Raw genomic sequence first — 16879 nt, forward strand, 5'->3', positions numbered from 1 at the left:
ATATCTAAACGTACAAGTATGTTCAAAGTCTTTCATAAAGCTATTTGTTGCATAATTCTCCGATAGTTGTAACCTCAGTTCGACGTGGAATGTCGAAATCAGGTTCCAGCATGTCGAATTGAGGATCATCGAAGTAACCACTCAGTTCAGAAAATTTAAGTTTAGTTCTTTTGCCCGTCTGATAATTTCTGCATAATAATAGAACAATATTTGAAGCTGAGAAGAGATTACTACTAATAATAACGCTGACTGAATGTTTTACGTGGATATAATTGAAGGTATCGAATTCAGATACCGCAACTGTCGAAACCAGGTGAAGTGTGTCGAATTCGGGTTCCATTGGCGAGTTCCAGTTTCATAAAAAAATCTAACATTAGCATTTGAGCCTTGAAGTGACTTTTAGTATTAGTAGAGACTGTACATTTCAAGGAAAAAAATGGGCCAACACCGACCAATATTATGGCCACAAAAGGCAATTGATTTTGAAAAAGGTCCTTAACCTGTCGAAATCCTGTGCGTTTACCTTAAATAATGCGAAAAAGCGACCTTGAAATTCGATACTGGTGGGAGAGTGGATCATTTTTCTTCCCACATTGAATGCCAATTTTGACCTACTACCATTGATTCACAAAACGTGGAAATATGCTTACAAAACGGTAGAAAACAAGCACAAGATGATGTGAAGGAAACGACCTCGAAATCGTTCCTGACGGAACAGCATTAACTTGTTCCGCCATATTTGTAGGATAACATTGACCCATTTCCGGTGACGCAGAAAACGAGGAAATAGGCGCACAAAACGACACAAAAAATTTCCATGTAATTAAGCTAAATTTCCATTTAAGTTTGTAAGCTTAATTATATGGAAAATTTTATACATTTTTCCTTTACGTTAGTCTACTTTACGTTGATTTGGGACTTTTAAATTTTATTCAGTTTTCCACTGAAAAGTATCTATAATTCAACAAGGAAATAATTATTAATTATAATTATTATCTATATAATTGAATTCATTGTAATTTGTTCCATAACAAACACTTTACCATTTCGTACTAGCTGTTATGCCCGTTCTTCGCATGGATCAGATAAAATATCAATGTAAACGAACTGAACGGGAGAACAATTAAGAAACATTTCTAAAATTGGATATATTTTGTGTGAATATATATCCAACAACGTACATGTGTTTTCATTGGAAATGTCGATGGGGGCTGAATTTGAACGTATACACTATCGGGGGTATCACTATACGTCTGAGCAACCCCAATAAATATGGATTCGACACAAATTCTACTACTTTTACATGTTCCGGTGAACCACCCCTCAGACCCCCTTGGTTCGTATTGTGAAAAATCTCTGGCACCCACCAACCCCCAACCAATACCGCGAAAACTATGAATGTAACACTAACATCTGCCATTTTCTACTACTTTTTACATATGCCGGTAAAAGTCCCTATAATCCTCTGGTTTCAATTTTGAAAAAAAAAATGCCTCTGGCCCACAGCCGATGGGGGCTGTATTTGGAAGTCAACGCCTGTGGAAGTATCACCATTCATCTCAGCGACAGCGAAAACTATGGATTTGATACTAATATCGGTCACTTTCCATTATTTTTACATGTCTCGCAATTCCCCACCCCGGTGACACCCGGCCCGCATACAATGGTGGCTAAATTTGAAAAATCATCGCTAATGAAAGTATCACCATTGATCTCAGCCACCGCGAAAACTACGGATTTGACATCGGTCATTGTGGATTATTTTTACATGTCTCGTGATCCCCTTTATAATGCCCCCCTTTTTTTAGCTGATGGGGGCTTAATATGAAAGTAAACGCGGTCTTGAGTTTCACCATCGAGCTCAGCTATCCCGAAAACTATGGATTTGACATTAATATCGGTCATTTTCGATTATTTTTACATGTTTCGGAATTCCCCCCTCTGGTGACCCAAGGCCCGCTTACAACGGTGGATGAATTTGAAAGTCATCGCTAATGGTAGTGTCGCCATTGATATCAGCAACCGCGAAAACTGTGGATTTGACACTAATATCGGTCATTTTGGATTACTTTTACGTTTTTGTATTCCTCCCCCCCCCCCCCCCGTTGACCCACGGTCCGCAGCCGAATACGGTGAATTTGGAAGTTAATGCGATCGGAGTTTCACCATTGATCTCAGCGACCGCAAAAGCTATGAAATCGACACTGATATCGTTCTACTTTTCTCGGTAAACGCCCCCCTGAGACCCCCTGGTTCGAATTTTGTTGAAAACGCTTTGCCTTGGTGTGGGACCTGGACCAAGGTATCTTTGACCAAAATTTGGTAACTCTCGGTCGACTTTTCTGGTCCCCAGGCCGGTCCCGGCAAACATCCCCTGGAGACCCCCTAGTAAGGAATTAAAAAAAAAACTCTTCATCTTGGTCTAGGGCCTAGACCAAGCTACCCGTGACCAAATTTTGAAAAGTTTCGGTCCACTTGTCTCGTCCACAGGCCGCACAAAGATAGACAGACAGACAGACACACGAACAAACTCTATTTTATTTATATTAGAAAGGTCAGATCCGCCGTTATTGTATTAGTGCGGTGCTTGAGCGATTGATCGTAGACATTCAAATTCCGATGAGTGATAATTTCATAGGCTTGTTTTATTTCAAGTTTAAACTCTTTAGTCAGTAGAGAAGAGGGCGTGAATCATGGGTCAGAGTTGATGACAATGGGTTTTGGTGGGTCTGTGGGTCACAGTGGGTAAGAGTGGTTTATGGTGGGTGGTGGGTCAGAGTGGGTCACGGTGGGTCGTGGGTCACGACGGGTGGTGAGTCAATTGGTCGTAGCTAAAGTTTTCATTGCCCCACGCCCTCTCTGAACTACAGTGTTGAAAATTAATCAGTGAAAATCAATTGCAATTGATCAATCAATTGAAAGTAATTGCTGTGGAAATCAATTGCAATTGAATCAATTGCCAATTAATTTCAATTGCAATTGAATTACAGAATTCAATTGCAATTACTTTCCACTGCAATTACTTTCAATCAATTGATCAATTGCAATTGATTCTCCTTTTTCAATGGCCAACTGCAATTAACAATTAACCATTACTTATTTCAATTGTTAATTGCAATTAACAATTAAATTTACAGATTAATTGTTAATTGTTAATTCAATTGAAATTTGTCCAACACTGGTGTCTACTGTAAATTTTTGACTCCCCAAAAATCCAGTTTAAGTAACTCATGAAAATAAATACTGACCATTTCGTGGAAATAAACATTTATTTATTAATATATTCATTCAGAAGAGAAGAGTGGCCCAAAAGTAGGTATACACACCTGCACTGATCAAGTATAACATTCTTGTTTATGGATTTATTTGCTTCGACTATTCTGGGCTTAAATTATAAGTAAAAAGACGTTAAGAACAAATAATGAAGAAACTGGGTCTACCTGTTTGATAATAATAAGAAATGATATAAAATACGAGATGTGACTGTATAACTACTTTTGGGCCACCCTATATAACTAATAAGGAAATTGATTTGTATAGTTGTTCTTCCATTAAAATAATAAAAGAAACGTAAAAAGCTGCACTATTAGCGCTGCGTTCTAAAAGCAACAAGTAAATTCATTTTAATTTAAAAAATAATATATATATATATATATATATATATATATATATGTTATATATGTACTTGTTTTATCGAATCGTTATTATTTCTAATACATTTTTATACATAATAATGGTAGTTTTACAATACAAATATCTGCTCTAAGATGTTGATTATACAAAATTCCAATATTGAAATTAAGATTTACTAGTGTTCAACACAATAAAATCAGAGCATTTCTTCTTATTTTATGTTCCAAAAATAATCTTCATAAGGGATTTTTATGTAGTTATTTCATTACACAGCCGGGCCTATATGTAAAGAAATAGTGGAATTTTCTGTTTTTGAAATAATTGATAAATTCACAAAGGTTTCTTTTCGATTTCTTGTTACATTTTAAATATTAGAATGGGATACTGTTCTCTACGAACTCGATGTATGTTCCCTGCACTTTACACACACACACACATACACAGACAGAGAGAGAGAGACTATGTAAATTTTTATTTATCAACTTGAAATATTAAAAAAAATTTCCGGTTCCCTAAAGCTAATTGGAAAATTATAATTTGTTGCTGTCTAGCTTTACAGGAATTCAATTTTATAGCTCAATGTTCAGTTAAATATAGTGGAAAATTTTCCACCTAACATCACTATATATAATATCCAAAACTGTCCACTTATGAAAAGTTTTTCCACTTGTTTCTACATCGAAATGAAAATTTTCCGATCCACGAAAAACACTTTCTCTTGTTTCTACAGAGCAATAAAACTTTCCGATTCACAAAAAGTTGTTTTACTTTTTGCTTCAAAATTATGAAAATTTTCCGACTCATAAGAAGTTTCTGAATTTTCCTATACTGGACAGACATGTTTTCGATTCATGACAAATTGTTTCACTTGTTTCTACATGGTATTGGAAATTGTCTGAGTCATGAAAATTTTGCGATTCTTTAAACGATCTTTCACTTATTAACATTTCTATACATGAATTTAATCAATTTTGTGATTACTGAGGAATTGTTACTTGATCACCGATATTTGTTTAGAACGGAAAATTATCGGAAAAAATATAGCAGAAAATTTTCCACCTCACATCGAGGCTGAACAACGATGTAGGAATAAGTGGAGTATGCTTTTATGAGTCGGAAAATTTTCATCACTGTTAATAGCCTGTGCTTTGGTTTATTAAACAACGTAATTTTCTATATTATTGGAACTCTTGTAACTGTCTCTACTTTAGAGTGCTAGAGAGATATCACTGTAAGTTGACGCATAAAACAAATACGTAACCAACATATTGCGAAACGTTTCACTTACCCTCATATGTAAGCTTCCAGAAGGTGTTGTCATACCCTAACTTACGCACCATATCCCAACTTAAGCCTACGTGATTAATCCCTGTGGAGATTTTATAACGGAGGTATTTCGCTTGGAAGGACAAAGGAAAGTCTTACAGGCAGTTGGTAAAAAAGTACGGCACATTTATTTGGAATAACAAGGTAAGATCGATTGTAGGAAAACTGTTTTACAAAACGATGCTTGCACCCAAACACCTTGAATCATACACATTATTTAAAATGCATTGTTTGACTATTTCATTGCGCACTAGATTAATGTTATGTTCGTATAAGCTTCACTCAGTCAAAACATATAAATAATAAAAAGGTCAACATTGGTCACGATATAGACAATGATTTTATTATTTCATAAGCTTTGATTTAGTGGAACTTGAACAAAACAGAAACAAGGCCAAAGATTGGTCATGTAACTTCTGTTTTTACTTATAAATTCGGAATAACATGTTTTTATTTATTTATTTTTTTTTTCAACTGACATGGTATTGACAGAAACGGAATTTTAATACATTTGTTAACTTTTTTCTTCATCTTTCTAAATAATAATAATAATAATAATAATAATAATAATAATAATAATAATAATAATAATAATAATAATAATAATAAAAGAACTGAAATTCGTAGCAGTTTTGTTTCATTCTTGGATAAGACGGTGAAACTATATCTATGTTCATCAAAATTACTTTCATTCTTTTATAATTTGATAATGAGCGATGTTCTGAGTTCAAGCAAGAGAATGGAAACACCAAATAAAAAAAACATCCATTTTTTAAAAATATATATTAAACTAAGTTTATTTTATACATTATATACCCACAAATTCATCTTTTAAATTATCTGGCCTGCTTTCTTTTCTTCTTTTATTTTTTTGTGCTCTGAAGAATTCAATATCTTTTCCTTTATTACGAAGACTGAACTCCCATTCTTTCTTATATAAAAGGTACAGTTTAAGAGCACTCCTTGCATCTTCCACCTAAGGAAAATAGAAAATTATAAAGAATATTGGAAATATAAAACAACTGCAATACATAAGTGAATGATTGACGATTCCCTTATCGTATATTATGCACACTCGCTCCTCTACTCAAGTAAATGTTGCAAACGTTTCTCTCAGTTCCAATATTATTTATTTAACTTTCCAGGTACCATGGAAGATATTTTACTATACCAGGTATCACAATGCAATATTCAATATGAACACAACAAAATATCACACGGACAATGCTTACGTCAGAAAAAGAAATATGCTAGGGATGGCCAAAAATTTTCGGATCCGGATATCCCGGATCCAGTGAGATCCGGATCCGGATCTTGCCGGATCCGAATCTCGGATCCGAACCTAGATCCGGATCTCGGATCTGGGTCCGGATCTCGGATCGGGATCCGGAACTCGGATCTCGGATCTGGGTCCGGATCTCGGATCTGGATCCGAAATTTGGATCTTGGATCTGGATCCGAATCTCAGATATTGATTCGTATCCAAACCTACATCTGAAATTGTGATGATAAAATTGAATATCTAAACTTCGTCAAAACTTTTTTCGGATTCACTAATATAGTAGGATGCTGTGCTTTTAAATGTTTCCATAACACGTTTGTGCTACCTTTGTTCTTTATGTTATTTTAACCTTGCAATATTTACTTTCTTATATAAACTTTCTTATTTTCTCATATACAAATGAAATATCATTTAGATAAGACCCTTCTAATCGCAGGAATACTGGACAAAACAAACTCTTTATTAATAGTAGTTTCTGACTCACTAGAGTCCAACCATCAACAAATCTTTCACTTCGAAGGTACAACAAAAAATATAGACTGGTTGGCGTGGAACAACAGTAGATCTTTAAACATACACACGAGAATTTCAGGAGAGCGATATGGTTGTGTAGTATTATTAGTATTAATAAAAGTGTTCGTTGTACGACTTTATTACCTAACTTATGGCTTGCCCTTCTGAGGTCAGGAGTTTGTTGAAGGAGTAAATATAAAAGAGATTTCTGTTATTTCTTCTTCACCCTCCAGGTTTCTTTAATCATACATTGCAGGACGTAACCAAAACATATGCATGCATCGTATCATTGAAGCGTTTTTTGTTTTGTATATTAGTGTTCAAAAATATTTAACATATTCGCATTTGTTCATGTGATCTCAGGTTCAATTCTCGGTGGAACATACATGAGATAATTGAAAGCTGAAACAATATGAAAATAGTATTTAAAAGTCAGGAAATTAATATTAAAACTTTAGCTATCTATTGGGACTGTAAGGCTATAGTTAAATTAACCCACACGTTTCGAGAAGATATATTAAGTCGTTATTGTTTATTTACTATAAGCTACCAGATACATCCTCAGAGGCCACTTTACACTGTAATAATCAACAGATGAAAACATTGGGAAAGGAATGGAAGGAAGGTCTGCAGAGCCTTAGATCAAGGTACTAACCTAGCATTTGCCCAGTATAACTGAGGAACAACCCTGGAAAATCCTCAGTCAGGATAGCTGGTCTCCGAATTCGAACTCGGTATAATCCGATTGCGAAGCAAGAATCCTAACAATTAGCCTGAGCTCACTCCGTATTATTATTATTATTTAATTAACGTAATGTTCTAAAATTAGTGCAAATTAAACCCTACTTTCTTTATTGCTGATGATATAGTTAATAAGCCTACATGAGACATCAGTCTCCCATTACATAGGCCTTGCTCAAGAAAGAATACCAGAACTGGAATTCAGGAAGCGGGGGTGAAGAGATTAATGAGGATGAGGAAACTATGTGCGATGCAAAAACTGAGAAATTATGACTTCATCACAGATATATTCACTTACATACGTCAATTAATATTTCTCTGATACAGGGCACTCTACTTTCTATAGTGGCAGGAAAATGGCCCGCTTTTGTAAACGAACACATTAAGCACGTGCATATAGGCACAATATCCGCGCAAAGAAACATAGGTAAAACTAGAAAAAAAAATAGGGAAAGCGAGGGGAAAGTGATAAAACGCCATTCAGCTAAAAAAAAAAAAAAAAAAAAAAAAAAAAAAAAAATGAAAATAACTTAGAGCTACGAAAGACGCGAGGCGAATTTTATTGAAATGATTGTTTTTCCTTAGTGATTAGTTGTGCTAACTATGAACATGAATTAAAAAGAAAACAAGTAGCTAGCTCTGAGTTTCGCAAACTGGTTGAAAAGAAAATATTGGATAAAATTTAATAATAAAGAAGGCGTTTATGATAATTAAAACAAATTAAATTCTTGGCACGACAGTCCTTTGGTTCCTACCATCGGGCTTACGTTCATTTGAAGGGGATTTGAATGCAAGACATTTACAGTAAAAGGATCCACAGCCTAATGCCGCAGACCACTCGACTATGGCTGTCGGGTTTTCTCGGCTAATCTGTAGCACATTTACAGTAACTGATTATTTTAAAAGTTGCTCCTAAATACTGATAATCTAAGTTTTATGTATCAAATATTTCCTGCGATAATACCATAAACTCTCCGACTTCTATAGACGAAAAGCTATAGTTACCCACATTATCTAATACAGAAATAAGTTCTGATTCTCTAATAGCTGCTGATGGTGATAGTCAAGGTTCACCGAAGCATGATCCCAAACCCAAACTGAGATATTGATGTCACTGGAACGCCTGAAAAGTCATTGTGGGTGGGAATTGCCCACTTGTCAGGATGAAGGGCGATGGTGATGTGAAATGCAGGGCTGTCAGAGGTACTACTTATAATAATTGGATTTGTAATATTCTATGTTGCCGTAAACCCTCTTCAAGAAGATAACTGTTAATTTTAGCTTTGAAAATGTTACATAAAGAGTTTTATTGCTATCATTAGGTTGCATATAAATCTCTTTATTCCGGAATTATCGGATTTATTTTACCGCTTAACTTTCACATCTCTTCTGATTTACGAATATTTAAATCGCGATTATCCCCTTAAGGTCAATTAGTGATATTTTAAATCATTTCGAACCAACTTTATATATGGTTAGTCTTGTTATATGGGAATAATTGAGACCAGAAGCAGTCTACAGGCTAAGTCCAAAAGAATCTTGGCCGACCTCCTGATAAACCACGTCTTTCAGCAAGGTGAATTGTGGCAATCCGATACTAACATGAGAAAATCTTCCGGTTCAAGTGAAAGCTTCCATAAGAATCAGCACCCTAATCAGTGGTATGTGCCTTGCTAATTTTTCTCCAATGTGAAAGTACCTAACTTTATTGTTAAAAATGAAAAGGTTTTTATTTCAAACAAGTTGTCATTACAGTTTTCATATTTGAACACAACACTCATGAAAAGTCATGTTAAAGCGCGACTTACTCCTGAAAAAGAATATTTATCTGTTTTTAATTTCTCGTGTTCCTCAAACTACATGCGGAATTAGTGCAAGTGCCTTCCGCTCGCATTACCTAGGTACAAACGCAATGGCGTATTTAGGGGAGAGGCTTCCGGGCTTAAGCCCCCCCCCCCTCCCGAAATCTTACTTACTATAGTAAACTATATGAAATATCTTGCAGAATTTTCACATTTTCAGGCAAAGCCTCCCCCCGAAACAAAATCGTAAATACGCCACTGTACAAACGGCTACGATCTTGGTACTAGCACATGTTTCGGTTTCCAGATCTCAAATATTTATATTTCAGCCTGATTCTATGTATGAATCCGAAATTTCAAATCTAGATAAGAGGCACCAAAATTCATTGTTTATTCTCGGTGCTCATATTGTGATTTACTAAATAATTATTAAATCTAATTGTAGGGTATACATTTGATATTTTAAGCAGACTGAGCAAGATAAATATACGTAAAAAGTAGTCAATACTTGTCTTAACTGTTTATGTTTTCTTAACTGTCAATGAAATAGGTGCATTGAGGAATTTTAAATATTCATCTCGGTCCTGCAACCGAGTGGAACTAGATACGACATTCGAACTCTCATCCGGATCATTTTTTTTCTTAAGTAAGCCAAACATTTGATCTTTAGAGTAGAATGAAGGAAACAAATAGACTTGTCAATATTCGTCTTAATTTTTTGTTCTCTTCTTCACTGTCAGGACTTCGTGAAATTACTTTCGGCGAATTTTAGATATTCAAGTTTATCATAATTTGGATGGGATGTGGGTTTGGATAAGAATCAAGATCCGAGATCCGGATTTCGGATCCAGATCCGAATTTCGAACCCAGATCCGAAATTCGAGATCCGGATCCAGATCCGAAATCCAAGATCCGGATCCAGATCCGAAATCCGAGATCCGGACCCAGATCCGAGATCCGGATCCAGATCCGAAATCCGAGATCCGGACCCAGATCCGAGATCCGGATCCAGATCCGAAATCCGAGATCCGGATCCAGATCCGAAATCCGGATCCGAAGGATCCGAACCCAATCAGATCCGGATCTTCGGATCCGGCCAGATCCGGATCCGGCCATCCCTAAAATATGCACTACACAAAAATCTCTAAACTGTATTTTAGCACAGCATGAAGTCAAACTACCAAATTATACAGAAGAGTGTTTGTGCAATGGAGATACGTGAGCTTTATGTCCTTCTCGTACTTCTAATAAAATAATAAAAAAAAAAAAAATCGCAAATTACAATTACGAATGAGTTCTTCATACTCCCCACTTCTGTAATGACCGTTAGTTTATCAAACAGAATCTTAATATCTGCAATGCCATGTCTGACACCTATTGACTATAGTAGTAGAAAGTTTAACGTTCTTTTTCAATACCGAGACTGAGACCCGGACTTAAAGTTGAAGCAAATGTAGTCCAAGAGGATTCAAACTCGGGTTTTCAGAGTTACAGGCGTGCATGGAGTTCTACTGATTGATTTCTTCAGTAACCATAGAGGATTGACTTTCAATGTTTACGGGTGAAAGATGCTGTATGTTGCATAATAGCTAAGAATTAGTTCCAAAATTGTCGAAGAAACTCAAGATCCGTAAGTACCTATCTTATGTATTTATTATTATACTATTGAAAAACAATAATAATTGTATAAAGAATGAAATGACTGACTATGACTTAAGAGAAATGATGTGAGAAATATGCATGAATTGTTAAGTATGTGTGTGGTGGATTTGTGGAAAAAGAACTTGAAATTTCGAAAGAATATTATTATATTAAACGATTTCAATCCTCTCTGGGGTCACACTGTTATATTGACTCTTGATAATAATTCATCCACTTGCGAGACGTTCTTGAACTACTAAAATTAAGAATATGAAGAAAAATTCTTAAATTTTTGAGTTGTTGTAGAGCCTCATACGACTTCTCTTTTTAGACTTCGATTCTTGAAAAGGAATTATAATCATTATACAGTATAAATATTTATCGATGGAAGAGGAAACAAACGATTTTTAACACATACCAGATCCTCTGTAGATGTAAATTCTGTAACATACGAAGAGTGAGAAAGTTACTGACTGGACCGGGACTCGAGCTCGGGACCTCCAGCATACCGTGCCGAAGCGTTAATCACTATGCCACCCAGTCCGCTTCCAAAGACAGCCACTAACTCTCGAGATAGGTGCTCTCCACTCGAACCATGTAGGTTGTACCACAGACCACTGCTGTGCTTGGACAATCCCTGTGTCCCATATACCGAGCACCTATGACGGTTGTAATTTCATATATGTACGTCGAAGAAAGAGGTATGCCGAGGTCCCAGGTTCGAGCCCCGGTCCAGTCAGCCACTTTTTCACTCTGTACGTTTGTGAAATAATAATAATAATAATAATAATAATAATAATAATAATAATAATAATAATAATAATAATAATAATAATAATAATAATAATAGAGTACACATTAAATGGCCTGCAATACTGCATACAATGGTATAAAGAAGTTTGGCTTTAAATAAATATAGATTAGTAAAAGTTATTATCACTATTATTATTGACGCTTTGAGAATTCAATGCTGCTTTTGAAATCACAAAATGTGCCAGACCAACGTGCGACAAGCAAGGGTGTGTGAAATAAGAAGAGTTCACAAAGGGAGACGCCAAGTTTTTAATTAGGTTGGAAACCACTGATCTAAAGGGCAGAATAGTGGGATATAAAACTCGGAAATAAAATACAACATATAAAATGATAACTGCTTCATCAGACAGAAAAAAAAAAAGTAGGAAGCAATGAAGGGAGAACTAAAAACCTAAAGCATGTGATGCGACAAGGTGAACGGCGCCATCTTGGAATGTAGGGTTAAGTGATAACGGAGCCAGGCAGACAGGAGGGAGAGTTGTGGCGAATGACTAAAATAATGAGAAGGAATAATACAAGAAACAATAGAAAATTAATGAAAGTTAATAAATAAATAAATAAATAAATAAATAAATAAATGCGCGATAATGCAGAATACAAAGCATACAAAAAAAAATCATTTTTTCCCCTACATACTACAGCATTATCTCACATTTAATTTATGATTCTTTTTTTGCAACTTTTATTAATTTTCTCTTTATTTACGATTCCTACGCAGAATATAGGTTGGAGACGTGTCAAAATATTTTGTTTTGAGGTCTCCTCTATTATATATGTCAATGGTGCTAACTTTTTACACTGATTATTATTTCAGAAAAAGGTCATTATAATCCGCAACGGAAGGAATCATTTTCTAAGTATGATAATTATCACACAACACTTAATACAATACGTGTTCATACGAGTAAGTTCAAGAAATAAATATATTTAACATAGTATCCTTTCATATTGAAATAGTAAAGAGGGATGAACGAATTATCGTAGTTCGTACTTGCTAGGTATGAACTCTAATTTTAATATACAGATGAAGTATCTAATTTCGGAACCTTAGCAGAGACGTACTCGGCACTAGGAGGGACAAAATGATAAAGCAAAGTCTGAACGGAAATGAGCATAGAGGATACAGGATCGTCCACTAGCACAACTAAAACACAAATAAAAACATCTTTAACTAAAACACAAATAAAAACATCTTTAAAAGTCAATCATAGAATACCTTCGTCCTACTACATATGGACAATTTATGACGACCAACTACACTTCTGTGAAATTCTCCTTTGGATTTTCCATTGCAACGATGAATATGTCAATCAGTATCTGTATCACGGGATGGGCGTCACACAACTACGACGAGGATATTGGAAAATGGATTTTAATGATAATTTTGTGTGTTTTAGTTAGTATAACGGCTGATCCCGTACCCAATCCGGTTCATTCTTCGTTTTTCTCTCTTTCTACTTGATAATACTGGGCGATTCCAAACGAAAATTCAGAAATCAGTGTTCCTGCACACGAAAAAAAGAAAGAAAGAAAGAAAGAAAAAAGAAAGAAAGAAAAGGAAGAGGGGGTATACCAAGTAAATAATGATCACGATATTTCTTTCCTTTCAGTTACTTACAGAGTCATGTTCACCCGTTTGGATTGTTGTTCCAAGAATTTTCCTCGCTAGAAACTTCAAACCTGGAGCTTTTCCTCCGGCAAGTTTTCTAAATGGTTTGAATCTGAAAAATGGAAAGAACATACAGTCTCATTTGAATTAACGTATCTACAACAGTCCAAAGAAAAATTTACCTCAGTTTAATTACAACAAAACCATTTTAAACTGGTAACTCTGGAGCACTTTTCACAGAACAAAGCACATAGTATATTTTTCTTCAATAATAGTAAGTTGTGGAAAGTATATTAGGTTCCATGCCAAAATTGAAGCTGTATGTATAATAATCGTGTAACTACTTTCAGAAAATAATGAAAACGTTAATCGTTATAGCACAACACGTTACGACGAAAACGTTAAAGCACTATAAACTATTTTGCTAAATATTTCATCCATAGAGTTACAAAATAACCACTCAAGGAACAATCGGCGCCGCTATCTATGTGATTCCAGCTACTAGCGCCTTGCCAACTGAATAGTCATCTGTTTTCCACTTGTATGGCAAAAAGAAAGGAGTCGCCTGCTATATTTTTTAATGTGTAAGTGATGTTATCAAGCGAAGATCCAAACAAAATTTCGGAGTCTGAAATAATACAGTGTTTTTATTGTTTTCACAAATTCGGCCGGGCAGCTATCTGAAAGTGGAGTAAGAAAAGTTATGCACATAAACACAAAGTACAAATGATATAATAATATTTTGTTTAGAAAATGAATTACGTTGTCGAAATAAGCGCAAGTAATACATCAAAAAATTGAATAACTTACTTTAATTTAATTATTAAGAATACCAAGAAAAGATACCTTGATGCATGTTAACCAAACGAAATCAGTATTTTAGCAGCTAGGCTGTCGTCTGGAAATAAAGTTGGGACGTACGTTTGTTACGGAAAGACTCTTCCGATTTGATTGATTGGAGGGATTAATGACAAATTTGATTAGGAAACATGAATAGTCCTTAACTAGAAGTTTGATTAATGAATATACATACTTTTCAGGAATCTAACTATCAAGTGCATGGTCATGGCAATTCTTGACCTGATCTATTTGGTGCAGTTAGCGACTCTCGTCAAAATACTTCCCAGATACTTGAAATTATCGACCTCTTGAAGTTCTCTTTGTTCTACTCCTGATCCGCAAGAGCCGTTTTCACTGGGTATTTTCGTGAATGTTTCATATTTTAATTATTTGTCCTCTAATCTTGAAATGTCCAATTCCCATTAATGCTTCATTTATTAAACAATCACTGTACATGCTGAATAACTGGGGCGACATACCACATCCCTATCTGACTCCTTTTCCAATCTCCACACTAATGTTTCTCCTTCATTCAAGCGCAACTCCATTCGTTGCCCTATGTACAGATTGCGAATGAGTCGTCGGTCTCTTCAGTTGACTCCTATTTCTTTAAGTATTTTGAGATGTTTTGTCCAGCTGACCCAGTTGCAATTTGTTGCAAGTTGATGAAGCACAAACACAACTCTTCCTTTACGGTAAGAACTCGTTCTAATATAATTCTCATTCACCGTATATGTTCCTTTCCGAAATTCAAACTTATCTATTTCCAACATCTCTTCTTCCAAATACTTTCTAGCCATCTATTCAGTATGCGGGCAATAATAGTTCCTGGTTCTGTGATCGCTGCACTTTCTTTTTTATTGGGGAGATGGAGGGGAGGATAAAAGCATTGTAACATCAAGAAAATCCTTTGGCTATTTTCCACTAAGATGGAATTTGTTAAGTGAAGTTAGTACTTTCATTGCATTGTCTCCTAATCTCTTGAGCAAATATGCTGGTATATCGTCATCTCCAGTGGCCTTCCTCCTTCCCATGTCTTTAATGACTTGTACAACTTCATTTTTCAATAGATGGGTCTTTCTTCTTCATCCATCTATTCATCTGTTTCGATCGCAATATCTTTGGGGCGGTTCTTCTGGTCATATAGATCTTTTATGTATTTCTCCCAAACTATAAGAATTCTTTGATGGTCAGTGGCTACATGACCTTGTTGATCTTCGATTCCAAATGTGCGTTTGAATTTGTTAGCTTTCCCTCCTAATTCTTGTGCTTTCTGATACATCAGATCATATCTGTCACGCCGTTCAAGTTCCATTAATTCTTCACATATCCGTTCCAAGTACTTTTCTTTGGCTTTATCCGTCTCTCTTCTCAATTCATTATTCAGCCTTCTGTATTCTTTGATGTCCATGACTTTCGCGCTTCTACGTTCTTCCATCTTCTTAATCATCGCTTCAGTTATCCATGGTTTTCTCGGTGCTCTTTCCATCTTGCCAATGTTAATGCAGTCTGTCTAGTAGAATTTGTTTGTTTAACTTTTCCCCAACTATTTCTACATTGTCTACCATATCGCCCATTGCCAGATTATTATTATTATTTCAATCTCTTCTTTCACAGCATTGTCCATACTTCTTAGTCGCTACAAGTTCGATTTTCGATTTCTCCTCCCATTTTTCTTGATTGACTTTAACCAGGTTTGCACTTTTGCCACTAGAAGATTGTGATTTGAATGTATCGCATTATAATTACAAATTGAAATAAATCCTCGAGACCTGAAGTATTAATTCTATTCTAAGTTTCGGTAACGACTCTCGTAACCAAAATCATCATTGTTTATAATTACGATTGTAATTTTTCTAACACCTCAATTTCGGATGAGGTATTGATGATACATTATTACGGAGCAACAGACTTTCATCTCACCCTTCTAGCCATTAGAACCCTACAACAAGTCCGAACAATATCATAGAATTACTATTAAAGATCTTTGATGCAACCTGCAGAATTTAAGGATGTTCTTTAAAATCTGAAAATACGACATCGAAGGTCGTCTGTATAACGAAATTACACGTACAATCATAAAATGTTGTAGAGTCCGCTTCCTTATGCTTCTGCAATGAAAACTAGTATTACACTAGCTTGTAATGAATGTGACTTAATCGCTTATCTCTGACTACAATGTATGACCTTCATTTTATTATTTTCTGAGGATGTACCTACGCCAGCACAATTATGTATCCATATACACCGTGTATTACAAAACAAAATATTTATTAATAGCACTCATTTATAAAATTAAATGAGATGATAATTAAATGAAATATACTATTAGAATTTGAAAGTGTAATGACTCCATGATATGGAAAGATTAAATGGTGTACTTACCTGGCTGTGTCTCTTATTTTTCGCCTTGGGTGACTGAGAAATAAAACCTTCAAGTCATTGTCTATCGCATGTCCAACGAGTATTCGATTCCTTAAAATATCAGCAATTTCTTTCTGCACAATTTTGAAGTCTTCGCCTTAAGGAAAGAAAATAATACAGAAAACTGACAGAAAAATCAAATTAACAAAATATACCACCACGTATTTTTACATTTTCAAATTATTGCACAAAATAAAAGATAATAAAATTTTACAATGTGTATTTTTAAAAAAAACTTATAAAAAACACATTCTA

At 35.1% G+C, this 16879-nt stretch overlaps 1 protein-coding gene across 2 annotated transcripts in view; it reads right to left on the bottom strand.

Annotated features, from left to right (window-relative positions):
• Positions 1 to 5727: 5727 nt before the first annotated feature.
• LOC145695206 (RNA exonuclease 4) overlaps positions 5728 to 16879 on the bottom strand; it is a 31405-nt gene continuing 20253 nt past the window's right edge. For both annotated transcript variants that reach the window (XM_081772202.1, XM_081772195.1), the window contains exons 5-7: positions 16586 to 16721; positions 13370 to 13472; positions 5728 to 5935 (exon numbers count right to left, since the gene is read on the bottom strand). In XM_081772202.1, the coding sequence (XP_081628328.1) occupies positions 5768 to 5935; positions 13370 to 13472; positions 16586 to 16721 (407 nt within the window). In that variant the 3' untranslated portion in view covers positions 5728 to 5767. The remainder of the gene's footprint in view (positions 5936 to 13369; positions 13473 to 16585; positions 16722 to 16879) is intronic.

Source organism: Thermobia domestica, chromosome 1 (assembly GCF_964235325.1).
Source record: "Thermobia domestica chromosome 1, izTheDome1.hap1.1, whole genome shotgun sequence".
Taxonomy (NCBI): Eukaryota; Metazoa; Arthropoda; class Insecta; order Zygentoma; family Lepismatidae; genus Thermobia; species Thermobia domestica.